Source organism: Chelmon rostratus, chromosome 3 (assembly GCF_017976325.1).
Source record: "Chelmon rostratus isolate fCheRos1 chromosome 3, fCheRos1.pri, whole genome shotgun sequence".
NCBI classification, from domain to species: Eukaryota; Metazoa; Chordata; class Actinopteri; order Chaetodontiformes; family Chaetodontidae; genus Chelmon; species Chelmon rostratus.
Window position 1 is genome coordinate 27923005 of NC_055660.1, and position 18098 is coordinate 27941102.

General features: G+C 42.9%; 1 protein-coding gene across 1 annotated transcript; it reads right to left on the reverse strand.

Moving 5' to 3' along the window:
* Positions 1 to 1171: 1171 nt before the first annotated feature.
* LOC121603778 (insulin-like growth factor-binding protein 4) lies at positions 1172 to 17305 on the reverse strand. The gene is made up of 4 exons (XM_041932986.1): positions 16381 to 17305; positions 8177 to 8340; positions 6593 to 6718; positions 1172 to 4873 (listed from the first exon to the last, which is right to left on the reverse strand). Exons 1-4 carry the CDS (start codon positions 16736 to 16738, stop codon positions 4736 to 4738), a joined length of 786 nt encoding a protein of 261 aa, XP_041788920.1. The 5' UTR covers positions 16739 to 17305; the 3' UTR covers positions 1172 to 4735.
* Between the last annotated feature and the right edge of the window lie 793 nt (positions 17306 to 18098).

Sequence of the window (18098 nt, forward strand, 5' to 3'; positions counted from 1 at the left end):
AACACAGACACTAACACAGGGCCTCCCAGGCACAGCTGTGGGATTGTGGATGCCCAGGGGCAGAACAGACATTTTGAATCAATCAGAGGGAAACCCGTAACGCTGTTCTTGTAATGCAGCTTCAGACCCAGTTCTTAAGCCTGTAGAGCTCTCCAAAATAGACTCAGGGAGTGGAACTAAGCTGACTTGAAAGTTTACTCTGGTGGTGGATGGCGAAGGTATTTTTAGAAGCCGCTGTGGTCAGATTATTATGATGTATCACTCCAGAGGTATTCCTTGGACAAATACTTTGAGTATTATCATTAACCTGTCTGTCTAACCAGCTTTCACGAGAGGCTCGGTGAAACATACAGACTCGATTTCAATGTAGGAGAAAAAAATGTAAAAAAAAAAACAAAAATTATATTTCTATTGCAAATGAAATTTTTCTGCCAGCATGGTTAGGTTCATAAATTCATAAAAGTCCATCATAAATGTTTTATTTCCTGTTTTGGCTCAGAAGCAACAATTTGAACTTTTTCCAATGAAATAAACAGATGAGAGATGTGAAGTGTTCTCACACATGTCGATCATTGTAAATTCAGATGTGAAGTGCATCCTGGAGCGCAGCTCATTATGTAGTCATGCACCTGCAGTTCTTAGTCAAAGGTTTGTTTCCTAACTGCTTTGGTAACAAATCACATGACACTAATCAGTGCTTCCTTAAATAACATAATGATTGCTACAGCTGTCAATTCTAGAGCCTGACCGATGCTGCATTTTGAGGCAGATACCAATATGTGAGAGTTAAAAAAATCCAATAACAATATGTCCTCCTGTTCATTTTAAATAAACACACTACATAAGCCATCATGTTTCAGACAGATAAAAGCTAGAACAGCCTGTCATCAATGACTAGTTTATCTTTATGTACTAATTCATTCTTCATTTATCTGAACTTTTTATATTTTGTCTATGTGAGACAAGTTGCTTTATAGGAAAATGTTTTTCAGACATTATTTATGGCAACACAATGAAACACAAATCATAATTGTTGTATGGCATTTCCATGCTTTTTCACATTTTTAAATTTCTTGTGACTTTTTGGCTGACATACAAACATGGCAACTATACATCTGTGATAAGCTAAAATCATCCAGTGCTACTAATAATAACAGCAACAACATTGTCATCTCTAAAGTGTTTTAATTGATGTATTACAATGTGTACATTTTCATCAGGTAAACATTTACAATGTGAGTGACCATATCATTGGTTGTAACTCATATTTCAGTTCGTTGATCACTTCAGTGTTTGAGTATAACAGTCCTGTTCTGGACAAGATACACAAGACCTTAGCTGTTTCCAGCCCCAGTCCATTTGTATGCATGCAAACATTACTTCATATTTTCTGCACATTAATAGATAATATCAAAGGCAAATAGGAACAGTCTAGTCTTGAGAAATGCAATTACAGCTCAGTACAGCAAAGTTAGAAATCAAGCAACATACTATAGCTTAAATACACAGTTTATGTAGTTAGAAGGCCCTTACAAAATCAAAGCCAGAACCATTTGTCATCTCTCTCAAAGATTACGATTATTTAAAAGACAAGTGTCTTTGAATGTGTTTCGTAGCACTTCATTAGTTGATGAATGATAAGATAGGATTTTGCTGAAACTTCTTTGCGTGCATGCATTTCACTGAATAAGTATTGAGGTCTCCAGACACTTCGCTTGTAGTCTTTGGAACATTTTTTAGGATATTTGGTTTTTGATATTTTTAAGCTGGAGCAATGATTCTCCACCCATACCATCTACTATCTATCTGTTTTGGTGAACTACCTTTGGATTCTTTCTTTAGTGACAAGTAAACATGGTCATCAGGTTGCAGAGCACTGTTTCCAGCAAAGGTTAGAAATTGACCAATGGCTACAGCGATAAGATTAAGATTAAATTCCTCGTTGTATGTAGTGTTATTAGTAACTGGGGACCGAAAGTGTGGAATTCTGTCTAATGTTATATATGACAGAACCAGGCCAATACAGAGACAAGAAGTTGCCTTTACTCCTTTTTGTTTTAATAGTTTATTGTGATTAACCGTATAGGACGTGAATTTATGGAACATTCAGTGTAATTCTGTCATAATAAGTTTCATAAGTGAGTTTTGTAGCCAAATTAGAGACGACAAAGTGCATTAAGAACACACCCTCCAAGTTTTTATGTGTACAAATAGTTGTCCAGAATTTCACCCTCAAAGACCTTCGGGATGAAGTGAAGATACATCAGAGAAACCCTCAGTGTGATAATAAGATTCAGTTTGGGAATGGACTGGCCTATATCAGCTGTCCCCACCTCGATGGGTTGAGCCTACTCGGGGAGGGGAACTACTTTTCATGCCCAAAGGTTATATGTTTTACTAGCCTGCACATTAAACAATGAGAGAAGAACCAAAGAAGGGCATTTTACTTTTCTCAGACTCTTTATATGTGCCTATACTACTGCATTTTAGAAAAAAGACTAGACCAAATTCAATATGGAAAATGTGCAAAAAATGCATAATAATAATAATAATGGTTTTCATGGCACTGTTGCTGAATGAACCTTCCTTCAGTATGTTGTGCTGAAATAGTCCAATTTAAAGCTTAATTGATGTTGAGGTAAAATCAGTGTGGAGATACAGAAAGAACCAAGAATCCACTGTGTGACAGCAGCTGTCAATATCTGACTCACTATGATCTTTCTTTTCTTTTTCTTTCCAACATATCTGACATGACTGCACTGTAATCGACACACCAATGATTTGCTGACAGGCTGACATTTATGCTGTTTTCTGTGGGGGTGACCTGACGCTTACTCCCTAGGCCTGCTGTGCTCTCTGTCTCAGGCTCACCGATACCAATAATGACAGACTGTCTACACAGATGAATTTTTGCTGGAGTCAATAATAACCCAAGTTTCCCATGGAGCAGGTGGAGGAGGCTGTCCGTATCTGATGGTGACTAACACCAGCATTAGCTTACACCTGCCACTGCCCTAAACTCGCAGTATACAACACCAGGACAATCAAACTGCTATAAGAATAATACCAGCCTCGTCTATGGTATCTAAAATATGTGATGAGTAGCTATGTCACTTGCGCTGGTAGTTAATTTTTAGTGTGATGCTCTACAGACAACATGAAAACTGCAAGCTATCATTTTCAGATTAAGAGAGGAAATTCTAGTTTCCGCAAAATCTTTATTCTATCTTCACTGCTACACCAGAGTCCTCCATTCGAAGCTTCATATTAACTATGAGTGGCTAGGCTGCCAGGAGCTTAAACCTTACAACCTACTACACTCTGCCTGTGTATTTATAACGCATCACACCTGCAGTTTACAGCGCTGGCTAATGGAACATTCAGCCTGTTAGCTGCAGTGATGGTTCAAAGCCAGTGTGGGATGTTACTTTTACAGTCTAACAATCACATTGAAAACGCACATGGAAAGCCTTAGTGAGAGCTTGTTAAGATGGTCACACATGTAGGTGACCCTCACGCTTGCTGATGCTAATTGCTCTTCTTCCTGAATACCCCAGTCTTCTGTTTCGATCTTAAACAATGCCCAAAAAAGTCCAGAAGCCTTTTTTTTGTTTGTTTTGCATTTTGGCACATTCAGTATATAGCACCACCAAAGTTCTGCCAAGCAGTCTGGAGAGAAATCCTGTATGTTGAAGCATATTCATACGAGAGTCACACTGGCATCTCAGCACCAGCTGGAGAAATAAGATTATCCTATCAGCAGTGTACAGAGTTTCTAGCCCAGCTACTCTGCCAGTCCTTCTGGACTGCGATGTTCGAGAGAGCACGTCAGCAGAGAGAGGAGGATGCAGAGTTAACCACGGGGTAATGAAGCAAATCTATTCTGGCCCTTCAGAGATACAGTTTTTCACACTCTCGCTCTTTTCAGTTTGGTCTTGATATTGTGAATGCTATGGCTTATCATCTGATAACTCAAGGCATTCCTTTGTCACCCCTGTTTCTTTTTTCATTTGATCTGTTCTTCTCAGTCCGTCTTTTATTGCTGCTCTTGTGTTGTCGCTGAACTAGACTTTGTGTTTGCAAACGCATTTTATGGTTTGTTTGAACCTACTTACCAGATGGGTTGGGTTTTTATGACATACGTATAGGACAGTAGAATAAGAGCCACATGTTCCAAACAATTACACACATTGTGTGAAAAACTAGTACATAATCTTTTAATTGATAATCTTTCTGCAGTAATTGCAGCTGATCTAGTGCTCCATAAAGAATTAAACAGATGCTACCAGCTCCTCTTGTATCTCAGGTCTGATTATCTGGTGGGGTTGATGCATTTTCTTACTTTTCAAGAGTACTCTACTGAAGTTAGACTAGAGGAAACAACACATTTTGCTCTCTAACAAACATCACAACTACGACTTATCTGTGAAAGGTTTTTTTCTGCCACCTGTTACTTCAAAGCACATGTGTCTAAAGACTATCTGTCTTAAGCTCACATGGTAGAAACAATATACATCAAGTGCTCAAAAGACTCAGACATCACACACTCTCACACACAGAAACAAAATAGCAAAAGAACTCAATTCAATGGTTTCCTTTTTGTTGCGCAAGCTCAAGTACCATCGACCTCAGGTGAAGCGAGGCTTTAGAGCGAAGTCCTTTCCTTGTGTAGTCCTACTAATAAGCACCAGTAGAGTTCAGCTGGTCCTGCACCCCCACTGCCACTCTTCATTCCTCAGTCCCTCAGGGTAGCAGTCATTAACTGGTGGCAGTCCAGATCCCCTCGCAGCTCCAGTGGCCCCGGGAGTCTCATGCCCGTCTTCTGATCCACGCACCAGCACTTTCCCCGCTGGCCGTCACGTGCTGGATGACACTGTGGGCATTAAAGATGCATAGAATATTTTATTTACATATAATAGTTTCTTCAACACTCTGCAGTTCCTCTCCACAGTCTGGATTTTTAAAAATCAATCAATCAGTCTCATAGCTCACAACTTTCCGGTTTTGGTTCACTCTCACTATTCTCATCAGTGCAGTTTCAGCAGCAGCAGCAGGTAGCTGTTTAACATTAAAAAAAAAATCCACTGTGCATTACCTGCCCAGCACATTGACATGTTAGTGAGTAACTGGTGAACACAGAGCAGCATTTAGCGGCTGGAGAGACAGGTATTTCCCTCGGGAGTTGGTGGAGAGCAAAACAGAGCTAAAAGAGATTGACCATTGAACTTCATCAGGTGGACACAAACACAACTATGCTAATGCTGCTCTGTATCTGCTGTATGTGTAAATAAGCAAATGTTTGTGAACAAGTTCACCATATTTTAGGGTATATGGTGGTAATTTACAGTTTAGAGGGTGTTGTGCTCCCCCCCGAGAATAAATGAATGTAGATCCATATAATACTGAGCACTAGGTAAGAGGTTACAGATTAATGTGATTATCTTGAAAGAGCGGATAATGCTTTGTTGGCAGGGCCGTAGTTCTCTACGATGACAACAGACAAATATTTTAGAGATGTTTTCATTGTTTTGCAGCACTTGGCACTAAATGCTCAAATGGCTGGAGTTTGTCAAGGGTTACAATATTTTAGCAGCAGACCACATTAAGAAAATGATGCCCACTTGCCAAAGAATCATACTTTAAGGCAAACTACATCCAGCAGGCACTTAAACTTACCTTAAGCAAACTGTGAGAAGCATTTCAAGTAGTTTGATTATTTGATTTAAAGCTTCTGAGATTCCTTCTGTGAACCATTAACAGTTCCTGTAAATACAAAATCTATTGTGTGATTTTCTCCTTTTTCTGTATCAATTTCCAGTTTCAAAAAGCCCTCGAGACAATCTTAACAATCTCAGAGCAACCCTGCCATGAAATGATTCCCAGTTGTCCCTCATGACCCGTGCTTTACTTCCCAATAGGTTTTTATCACAGTGCAGTTTTAGTTAAACAGTAAACAGATGCCTGAGTCTGAGCAGAGATACTTTAACCATGTTACACAATCAACATAACTCAGACTCTTGCCTTAGCACAGCTCTCCTTTTATCACTGACTCTGCGTCTGCTGCTTTGATTGCATGTGCAACTCAGAGCAGTCTTATCTGTGTTTTTATGTTCTCTGAGTCTCTCGCTCTTATCTGCAGAGTTGCCCAAACTTGCAAAGGCAAAATAACAAGTAACAGCATCCAAAAGCAAATTGCATCCATCATAGCAATAAAGTGATTATCGTCCAACAGTGTAGGGAAAACCACTTTATACACACATTAAAATCACTTTTCACAAGTAAATCACTTTTCATATGAGCTTAGCAAAATAAGATCTTGGCGTTACCATGACAGTCTGCTTGGAGACACTTTTGTGTTGATCTTGAACTAGTAAGACTAGTAATATTTCATCGGCTGCAGGCATGTTTTGTGTTTTGGCGCACAGATTGCTGACGTGGTTTAAAAGGAACTGTTTGAAGGATAAAGATAGGCATTTTTATTTGTGTTGGCTTAATAATAGAGATTCACAGTTCACCCGTGCACATGGCCAAATAGTGGTCTGCTCAGTAATTCAAAAAAGCTCATAATGAGTGTGCGTTTGAAATCACAGACCTGTTTAGCATGGAAATCTCCGTTCTTGTCACAGTTGGGTATGGGGATTGTGAAGAGATCATCATGCGTGCGGGTATTTGATGCCAATCTGTCCAACGCTCTCTGCAGCTCAGCACGACAGGGAGCCTGTAGAAGAAATCGCTTTTGATTTGATGTTTATACACATCAACTGTAGATGTGCGTCAGCATTTGCAGTGCAATAAGAAAACTGCTCTGCCGTCTTAACAAGAAAGCATTAGCTCTAATTTTCAAAATGGCTAGGAACATCATGAGAAAGTTAAGGTAAAATCAAAAACAACCACCACAAATAATCATTTCAGTCATAAAAAGCAATGAACAATAAATCTGCAATAAAATATACGGACAGTAATAACCTGAGTTTAAAGTAGAAAATAAAAACCAGGCATAGTGAGAAGACGGGCCATGTTTTTGGATTCATACTTTGCGCTGTTGTCGTCTTTGGGGTAAAAGATTATTACTCACTCAAATTACACTTTGTCTGCGGAGCACGTTGCCTCCAGTGCTCATGGGAAGTGGTGGCAGTTTTTGCTCGGAATATTTTTTTCAGTGTTTGATTATCTTAAATACACCGTGTTCAAAAAAAATCCCAACTTTAATTTTGCCATCATGATATATGTTGTGAAAGTCAAAGAGCTGCTGCTGGTTATAGCTAAACTCAACATCACACAGCTTTTCACTGGGCACATGTCAGCCCCCTTACATTGTTTGTCAGTGCATCCGCAAATAGTAGTGAGAGTCGATGCCATGCAGTTGTTCAGGTGGCCCATTATTCCAATGATCTGTGCTATTATTTTCTTTTTACCATTTCGCTAAGATCAGTCCCTACGCTGCTTCTGATTGGCAGTGACCCTGACATTTTTTTCTAACCATAACCATCTAACCCTGACCGAGCAACAAACAATCATAGGGTCATTAGGCAGGTCTTTTCAGACATTTTTCATACTGTTGGGGTTTTGGAATAATGGGCCATCAGAACAATATGCGGTCCCTTCAGAGTCGGCTGCAATGAATTCATAAACCAAATAATGCTGGCATGTGAATGCATCATTCTGGCATGTTTTTAATCAGTCTGCACCACCAGTCCAAATGCATGACCACAAAGACTTTAAAAACATAAGAAAATGAATTAATCAAAAACCCAAGTATCCAAAACAAAAGGTGAACCTATCTGGGTGGGCGACCCAAGTAAATCTATATCTGTTTGTCTATATGTGTGGCATTCATGCAACACATTTCAGTGTTAAATGTAGTGAAATGTGGCAAAGCCAGCCTGTTACTGATTAATAGGGATGTTATGATCCTGTTCTTGCCAGTGTTAAAACAGCATATTGCATGTTGATGTCAATGTGCACCTGTACTTTGTTTCGCAAGACCACGATTAAATGTTACGGTCTGTAAATAACTAATTTGTACAATTTATAACCAGACTGTTAGGCTTGTGGCTTTGGAACTATAAAGTCTTAATGTAAAACACCTGCTGGGGCTGAGGCATGTGTTGCAGAGAGGACTGCCTGGGTTTGTTTCCTGGAAACTGATAACATGTCAGAAGATCGTTTCTCTCACCAACGCCGCCTTGGTCTCCTCCCTGCCGTTGTTGCTTCTCATATTTGTGGATTTCGGAGGGTGTCGGGCCATGGTCTTCTGTATGCAGCGCTTGTCTTGAGGACTGCACCGGATATTGCTGTTGTTTGGGTGCTCAGGGATGATCTCATCCTGCCTGTCCATCGCTAAAGGACAAGGAATAGTGCTTTAGTTCCTTAAATTCAACAACAATGCACTGTCAAAAGTATTACAAAAACAAGCTTGTCCAAAGCGTTTGTAGGGCTTATGTTGCGTGACTGTGAAGGCAACATAATAATCACGTTTTAATGATATGAGCATAATTTATGGCAACATCCATTATTTTCATGATTTGCTTGAGTGTCAGATATAGAGCATGAGCTGTTCCACTGCTCCTCCTTGTGCTTCTACATAACATCCCATACAGCTGAACGTGGTGAGATGTAGGCTAAAAATGAGGCCAGGTTAACCTCAAGGACACCAAGCCGTGTTCCCGCTCTGGGGGGTAATCTGTGCCTCCGCTCTTGCCCTGGTACTTTTCAACTACTGCACCACAGCCATGCCACGAGCTCTGAGGCCTTTTAAACCATACCACCCCTGTTCTGCCACCCTCTGTACATTGTGGTCTGTGCCACCTTCACCTTTGCATCCCTATAATCCTGCAGTTCTGTGGCCCTGCAGGCAGCCAGCTGCTTCCTCAGGAAATGCCCCCCTCCCTCTTCATTCTCCACCCCTTCACAACAACCTCAGCCTGTGCCAGATGGAGGTTGTTAGAGGGTATTTGCACTGTCACAAGTGGGCACAACTCTGGTTGTGTGTGTGTGTGTGTGTGTGTGTGTGTGTGTGTGCGTGTGTGTGTGTGTGTGTGTGTGTGCTAGTTGGTGGTTAGGGGGCACAACATGGGTAAAATGAGGGATAAAGGTCGTGTGTGTCTTTCTTTGTGTACATGTGTGTTGACTTTCACCTGTGGCTTATAAGACTTGGCAGCGTTTTGCGCTTTCTGCTCATAACCCATGGCATTTTACAGATTGGCACCAGAATCAAAGAAGTTTGAACTGCAGTTTTACCATTTTGAAGCTGTTTTCAGCCGTTTTTGAAGCTGATCATTGAACCAGATCCGAGCTCTGGTAAATATCTAAGGTCACTGCCAGGCATCCAGCTAACTGCTTTTGGCAAAGAGACAGTGAAGGTGGGTCAGTAGTAGCCTCTTTAATCTTGTGCAACGTGCAGCCTTTTCCCATGCACGAAGGCGCACATTCAAGCTTGTCTTTGCAGTACTAGGTCTCGAGATAGCTGCTGTATTCGAGATATTGATCCTTGGCCATTTTCTGAAGATGGTTTGAGTTTTTTACAACTCGGCGACATGAGCTGGAAGGTGACCATGCTTCTTTAAACTTCATAGACATAGTCATCTTGCTTGGCTTTGCTTGTCTGGGGGGGAAGTGTCTCTTGGCTGTTTGTATTTTTAGTCTTGTTGCTGTTAAGCCTTGCTCATCAGCACTTTCGTCCACAAGAGCCAACAGAGTTTCAGCTGTTTCCTTCGTTCCAAGTTGTTCTTTCTCCTCTTTTGCCAGTTCACACTTTTCCGATTCCATGCTCTTTTGTAGGGCAAGCCAAAGTGATTTAGAAGTGGGTCAGGGGTGGCATGTCCTGTTTGCTACCACTGCTGTTTTCCATGGAGGAAGTTGCCACTTCTCTGTGTGGTTTCATTTGATTTAGATCAGCAGCTTTTGGCTTTTGAAATATAATTCCTGCAGTGCATTATCAGCCCTGGAGCTGATACATTGAAGTGAATTGTGACTCACAGGTGCACAGCAAAGATAAAGAAAGGTCTTGAGTAAACATATCATGCTCAGAATCAGGAACTGCCTTCACTTCTCTTTTTGGTCTTTGGATACATGGCAGTAAGTCGAAACTAAGCAAATAAAATCCATTAAAGACATCAACCAAGGCCGCTACCAGTCTATTAATCATCAGGTTCAATTCATCATCAAAGTCATTCTTAAAAACTTGCCCTAGTGTACAGCATGTGATTAGCAGGTGGTCACATAGCCCCCGCTGTTATATTTAATTGTGATGCAGCACTGATGAACTGAGCATACAGTAGAGTGAACACAAAACTCCATTTTGTTAGCACTTAACTGACACATTCTGAATCTATTACACAATCAACTGCATTGCTTGCTCAATAGTTCTTAGTCAAATATTTGTTGTCGCATATCAGCCGGTGCACTTGCAAATGTATTCGTCACATTGGCCACCAGACGTGTGACCATCAGTCATAACGGGATGAGAGAGAGCAGGCACTCTCCCTCTGATTAATATATTTTCTGCCTGGGGAAACATCACTTTGATTGCAGTTCCATCATTTAATCAACATTATGACAAGTCTGTGCTGCATCTTTCTTTATATATTTGTCTTCTCTGACATAAGGAGCTAAAGGGTTGGTCAGTTTTCACATTCGACTGTTAGTGGCTATTGGGCTGAACTTGTAAACCTCAAATATCCCTTCAAATAAATATTTAGTTATTCTCAGCGAGATTGGCAGAGTACTTTCCTACGGTTTATACTTCCACTGTCTTATATCTTGTATCTAAGCCAAAAGACAGCCCACTATATTACACATTGATAGAACAACCCTAGATGTACCCTTTTACAAGAATGACTTCATTTGTGCTCTGTTTAATACTGATACACTGAGGATACTCGCAGGGTGAGTCTGAAAACACTGAGCAACTTCCTTATAGGGTAGAGCCCGACTGACCAACGAGAATTGCAGGATATATCTAAGAGCACTGACAGGTTTATTTTTTAACTGTGAAATGTCCCACTCAGCACATATTTTGGTCACAGTTCTGACCTCCAGTGGTTTAACTTGTAGAAGAGCACCTCAGGGCGTGTCTGTACACTGTGACATCACTGTTGGGTGTGGTTATAGGTGCAGCTGCCACAGTTGTAGGTGTTCCACAGCACATTTCTGACCAAACACACTAAAAACTTTTAATCAGAGAGGGCAGGCAAAACAATGTTTTCTTCAGCCTGAACACTAAATGACATCTTTTTATGTCGTATGTGTATGTAAAAAATAGATTTAAAATGCATACGAGACAGAAAGTAGCAGCGAAGTGGTGCATAGTGCTGCTGAGATTTTAAATTGCATCTGTTAAGTAGCAACAGACTGATCACTGGCCAGGGATCAACTGGGCCTTTACCACAGCCAGTGTCAGTCCTGTTCTGTCATCTTATTCATTTATGTTTTCCAAACAATGGGATTGGCCTGTTTTTAATAGAAGTCCATAAAACTTGCCTAGAGTGACTTAAAATATGAATTTCACAAAACGACAAACATTATTTATAGCGTTGTGGTTCTCCTTGACACCTAATAGAATCGATTACACTATGTTGACAGCGACTAATCTCCCGAAAAATAAATATTCTTTGCGGAGGCTACTCCTCCAAAAAGTTTAGTAACACTTTGATAAGTCTTTTTTCAAGAGTTTATGGCTACAAGCTCAAATGCCAGCTAGGCTTACTACCAAAAAGTATTCTTTTCAGTCAACACTGGATGCTGCCAGAGTGTCACGCCGCTGGTTTCCAGGCAGAAGATTTCTTTGAATTCAGTTAATCATCAGAGCTGATGTCCAGTGAGCACTGGTCAAGACTGCTGGCATGTGCTGCAAGAAGGCCATTGAAACTCTTAACAGTGTCATTCGACAAAGGAAAGGTAGAAAGTTAAATCAGCTAAATCACAAAAGCAGCCTTTGTGACATGGGACCCTGCTGCTGCGCTGTCTCATACTGTTCTGGCCACTTCACATTCAGCTGACGTCCAAGACATCACAGTCCTCTTTGATTTCAACAAGCAACACATCTGAAAATCAATAAAAATGCACCTACTTTGAATCCCAAATGACACAAGCTGCTTTGTAATCTGACAGCCTCTCACAGAAAATAAAGCCAGTCTTAGCTGTGGCAACTTTCCAGCAGTTAATTAATTTTCACTAAAGTAAACACAACTGTGTACATGTTTAACATTTCAGCTCAAGGGTTGAAACTCTGTTATTGTCTCTAATAAGTCACACACACACACACACACACACACACACACACACACACACACACACACACACAGGTGTGGAGCAGAGACAAAAAAAATACTAATACAGGATAGAGCAAAAACTCTTCCAGATGGATCATCATCAGGATAAATATTATCCTTTATCCTGACAAAACTCTTCTGGATCAAAACATTGGACTGCATGATGACAATAAAACATGTTTTGGGAATGTTAGTGCAACGTGAGGTGTTTCCCACATTCACTGCCTCCTCTGAGATGCATACTTTCATTTTTCGTCTTGATAAAAACATGTTCATAGACATCTGAATTCCTGTCACTTATCCAACAGCATAAACTGAACTGAGATATTATTTTCATCTGAAACCTCGGGGACAAACCAGACTATAGATATAGATAGACTATAATAGACTGGACTCCATCTGCTGCTTGTTTTGTAGATTTATTTGCTCGCGGATGGCTAAGTAAATTCTGTCATATTGAGCTGGGGTAATCTTAGCCATCCATCACTTGTTGATGCACTCATACTACTACTACATGTGATGAATAGATCTATGAATAGAGGGAAACCTGCAGCTGCAGCAAATTAGGTCAAACTATTTTAAGTAACATCATTAACTTAATTTGAGTGGATTGCTCTTGTTTTAATGTATGTACAGAATCAAGGTCTTGAGTGCAAGTGCAAGGAGAGGAAATGAACATTTCTATCAGCCAGTGAAAGGGGTGTACTACCTGAAATATCAGTAATAATACAGTATTTAATCTTCATGGCATGGATTCAAATAATGACCACTGCTCAGAAAGTACACGTCTTCAAAATCGCCATCTATCAAGATGCTGAAATGTAGATTGCTGCAGTGTTTTTATTGCTGAATTAATAGGTTCCCATATGAAATGTCGGCCCTTGAGGATTCACTGTCTTCCACAGATTAGGCCTGTGTTATGTTTGTGTATCTCTCAGCTCCAGCACCAGAAGGGGGTCTCTGTCCCACGAAGGACAGCAATTAGCTAATCACGTTTACTCCTGCATAAGAGCCCCAGCTGTACAAATGTCCTGCACAACCCAAAGAAAGCAAATACACAACGTTAAGGGACATCTGCTGAAAGAGGTTTGGGAAGATCCTCATAAAGCGCCCTAAAAATACATCCACATCCACACCAGTTCTCAACTTCCAAAACGTGCTGAGGAGTCCTCGCTCGTAGGCGAGAGGAAAATCTAGGTTAGCATGCTGCTTTCATAAAGACCTGTGTGCGTCACAGTAAATTGGGCATAGTTGGACAGAGTCTGGCTCCACCAACAGCTTCATTCATGCAAGTCCTTTGGTGCCTGTAGGTGTAAGACTTTTCATATCTGACATCTGTATCTGCAAATAATATCCGCTTCACTGTCAGTGGGAAGCATTTGAACACGACACCGGGGCAGACACAGCAGGAATGCAGGGACAGGTGCCAACACACGGATGATGATTTTTTCTAAGTATCAAGATAGAGAGGGTTTCTAAGAATGGGATGTTATGATGCACTACAGCTGTCTTAGACCTTGACACAAGATGCAGGATGGTGCTTGTTGTTGCTATGGAAATTTGGTTCAAGAATAGCCTTAAGCTTGATAAATTTTTGAGAGAAATACACTGTTTTGGACCAAAGAAAATGCACTGATATCCTAACGCTTGCCAGCCTGATTTAATGCTCTATGTTTACTTTGGTACATTTTTTATTGGTAGCTAGCAGCTAGCCTTAAAATGAAGTGACAATCATGAGGCAGCACAGACCTCTGTGATCCATATGTTATCTTGCAGTTTCTAGATGCAGAGCTGTACTCTAACTATTAGCCTGAACACCCTAAATTCTCTTCAATGGGCTGTCAAGATCTGCCTCTATCCCAGGGTCCTTTTCATTATGAATTCTCTTGGTTTTTAAAAACCCTCTTCTATTTTTATCTAGCATGTTCACTGTTGCTAGGAGTGGGGCAGTGTCAGACATGTATTCAGGAGATGCACCCCCTTGTTTAATAATGCATAAGTACGATGAATGCGCCACAAAGGAAATCTCCTGCTTGTGACTGGAGTTGCTCTTCGCCTCTCCCCCGTGCCTTTCTGATTGTCTCTCTGCTGCCATGGTTTACATTGAACATTCTTATACAGCAGATCTGAGCTGCTGCCCAGAAGAATTGATTTACAGTGAGGTTTATTGGGCAGAGCTTTGCCGCTTTGTTATGACAGACTCCAGGGGTGAGAAGGAGTTTGGAGGCAAACAGAACTCAGCGCTCAGATTACAGAGCACCGAAAACAAAACTTATGAACTTTCTAAAATGTTTCATGTACTGCCACCCCGCCCCGGAGAAAAGACCCAAGACTCCCCCCGGTGCACTGTAACCCAGTTCCGGGCCAGCTGATCGGACGACGCAGCATCAAAGAGGAGAAATAATGTTCAGCGAGAACAGGCGGCCAAGCTGAGACAGCCCTCAGTTTTTATCATGCTCTCAACAGCTTGCCTCTTCTTTCTGATTCCATTTAGTCATGCTATGTGCCGGCCTAACCTATGCTGGCCCTGCACAGAGAGCAGAAGGCTCTCATTTCAGCTCTGGCAGCAAGAGTGCGATGAGCTCATCCTCATGAAGGAGCTGGACGCGGTGGGCGATGCGCTCAAAGGCTTGGGGGTGGGGGGTGGGGGGGCTGTTGGTGTACCCAGGGCCAGGGGAAACAGATGCTGCAATGAATTGGCCAAGTTGATCCAAATCTTTGGTGTTCTGGCACTAGCAGATAGCCTACTGTCATTACCAGTAACTGTCTGGGAGCCTGGCCTCAGTGAAGCAATGGCGGGCCAGTTAGTTGATAATCTTGAACAAATGAAAGAACCACCTTGTCTGTGACACATTCTAACAATTGTCTCATACAGCATAATGGAAATCAACACCACTCCCTTTGAGGAAAGCAGAGGAAGACAAACAGTGGAGACCAGTTTCCTCAGTAAAAAGAAGTGAACGTCAAAGCAGTGAACTGGAACTGGAGATAAGACACCCAGTATTAGACGTCCCACTGTGTGAAAGTAGAAACAGACTTTCTTCTTTGCAAATGGAATGCATCAACAAAGAGGAGAATAAGAAGTCAGCCCCGAAGAGTGTGATAGAGACATCGACAGTAGAAGAGGAGTTAGACATCTGCAGCAGCGGGAGGAGGAGGAGGAATGGGGGCGTCCATGAAAGAGCACCAAGTGAATTACTGATTGCAGAGAGCTCTAATAGCCCCAGACTGGCCACACTCCATTACATTCATTTCATACAGCAGCTTTTATTACCTCCTCCCATTACAAACACACACACATATTCACCTACACACACACAGACACACACACACAGACTCAAATTCCCAGTACCACCACAATGCATTTCACTGCCTGCACTACACGACTACCTGCACATCCAAAGGTTGCTTGCGAAGGGATTTTTTTTTTAGCGTCGCAATCTGCATGAACCAAATGCATGGCTCCTGCACTAAAACGGGGGACTATCTTGCACGCCACAGCCATGCAGAGTGCCGACACATGCAGCAGAAACATACAGTACAAGCTCCTCACACACACTCACATGCACACACGCCCACCCCAGCTATCACCACAGCGCTCTCCTCTCTGCCTGCTCTGCGTCTTACAGCAGGGCCCCTTTCACAGTGAGCAGCCGCAAGACAGCAGAGGGACTGTGTGCGCTCTCCCATCAGGCCATGCGTGAGGAGCTGGTGTGTGTGCACGCTCTGGTTCGGGGCTTAGCCGAGATTAGGGTAAACAAGCAGCACATTGTCACACCCCCCCCAACTCTGACCCTGCCCGGCTCAGGTAAGGCCCAGGGAGCGGAGACAGAAAATATTCTGGTCTGCTCGGCCGTGGGTCCACCGAGCGAGAGGGACGCAGAGACACCAGTCCAGGTTTGTAGAGACCTGGTCAGCTGCGGCTGACACGCTTGGCACTATGAGAGCATCTTGATATAGACATTCGCAGAGATCTCAAATGTGGTGTGAATGCATCGGTGATGTGAGTCTGATTGTAATTGACAGCAGCTAAAACAAAGAAGTGCTCATTGTCAAGAAGTGTATTCGTCATCAGTTCACACACAGACTCTGACCCCTTCGCTCTCACCTGAGTTCTCCTCCACCTCTCTCTCATCGGTGCACACCCCCTGGCCGTGCATCAGCGAGTGCAGTGGCCTCTCCACGCCACGCGGCGGGTAGCAGCGTAGGCCCGTGCCACATCGGGGCGAGTAGACACCGCAGTGAGCCCCTTTAGGCAGGGCACAGGTGGGGCAGCAGCCGCAGCCGGGCTCGCGCACCGTCTCCTCGCAGCCTTCCGGCAGTCGGCAGCTGGCCAGCCTCTCCTCGGAGCACACCGGACAGCGGATAGCCTGGTCTGATAAGCACAGCGCCACCAGCGACAGGGCGCCGAACACCCAAAAGCCCAAGCAGGACGGAACTACTGCCACGCCACCTCCACGCACCATGGCAGCCCCGGCACCTGCACGCAATCCTTTGCCCTCGTGTATGGTCCCCCTTTGCTTTCCCTCTCCTCTCTGAGTGTTGTGCAGCTTTTGATCACTTTCTACTTCAACAGCAGATTTTAGACCAACAAGGGAGGTTTGAGAGGAACGCTTTGTCCAGAGTGGTCTTTGATATTTTCAGCTGGTTAGTGTTTCAATTGCCGGGACACAATGCCTCTGCTGTATTGCCTCTCCGTTCCTCTGATTCAATTTCACAGCGCAGAAATTGGAGCCTGTTCGTGATCTGCTCGGCTGGCGAATGTAGTGGTGATAAGAACTAGTTTTTGTTATGTTGAAATGAACAGTTGCAGGAAGGATATCCACCACTGTGGTCAGGTGAGTCTTGCTCGCTCTTCGAGTTTGAGTCCAGAGGCTTACCCTCCCTCTAATGAAGCACCGAAAAATCTGGTCTACAAGTGTCCAAATGCAAAGCAGGTCATCAAAAGGCAGTGTTTTAAGTAACAGCTGCAGTTTCCTCCTCTTGGCTGGTGTGCAGTGCAAAGGACTCGCTCCTGAGAAAGGCTCAACACGAGTGGCTCTCCTTGGACTTTATACTGGTCCATGGACACGCCTCTTTCTACAGTGAGAGAGGAGCTGAAAGGCACAGCGGAGAAAAGCCAGGCTAAAGCGCTCTCCCTCTGTCTCTCTAGCTCTCTCCTACTCAGGCACACAAGCTTATATACACTCTCCCTCACTTGTCCTCTCTCAATCCTGAGTGCACGGAGAGAGAGAAAAAACAGCTGAATTGCCCTCTCACTTGTTCACACACAGAATACACTTAGTTTTCTCTCGCCACCGTCCTATTATTCTTCTTTTCAGTCAAACGTGTCCTACTTATTTCGTGTGATAGTCACTCGGGCATATCGATTTGCACTGATGAAACATTTGGGTCCGTAAAAAACAAAAAGACAGCGAACGCATCAGTGCTGTTCCACTTTAATCAACCCCAAATGCCCAACACACACACACACACACACACACACACACACACACACGCACGCACACGTATGTGCCTCTGGGGTTGAAACATTGTTCAAACAACAAAACAACCTCGTTCCTGCTCCTTCAGCGGGGTCTCAGTGTGTGTTTGCATGCGTGTGCATCCAGTGGTCAGTCTAGTCTGAGCTGTTGCACCCCCAACCCCCCCACCCTCCCTCATTATGTCGGTCTCTTTCTCTTTTTCTCTCTCTTGCTACTAACTGGAGTGGGCAGCTATAAAAGGCAAATGGACAGTCTAACCCCCCTCCTCACGGCTGCCCTGCCCCCACCAGTCCTAAAAAAGCCTCCCACCAGTGGGATCGCAGGATAAGTTTTAACAACGCTG

Coding starts and splice junctions, on each gene's coding strand:
- LOC121603778 (XM_041932986.1), bottom strand. CDS start 16,738: ATGGTGCGTGGAGGTGGCGTGGCAGTAGTTCCGTCCTGCTTGGGCTTT. Junction 8,341..16,380: donor AGAGGTGGAGGAGAACTCAG/GTGAGAGCGAAG, acceptor CTTGTCCTTTAG/CGATGGACAGGCAGGATGAG. Junction 6,719..8,176: donor AGGAGACCAAGGCGGCGTTG/GTGAGAGAAACG, acceptor TTTCTTCTACAG/GCTCCCTGTCGTGCTGAGCT.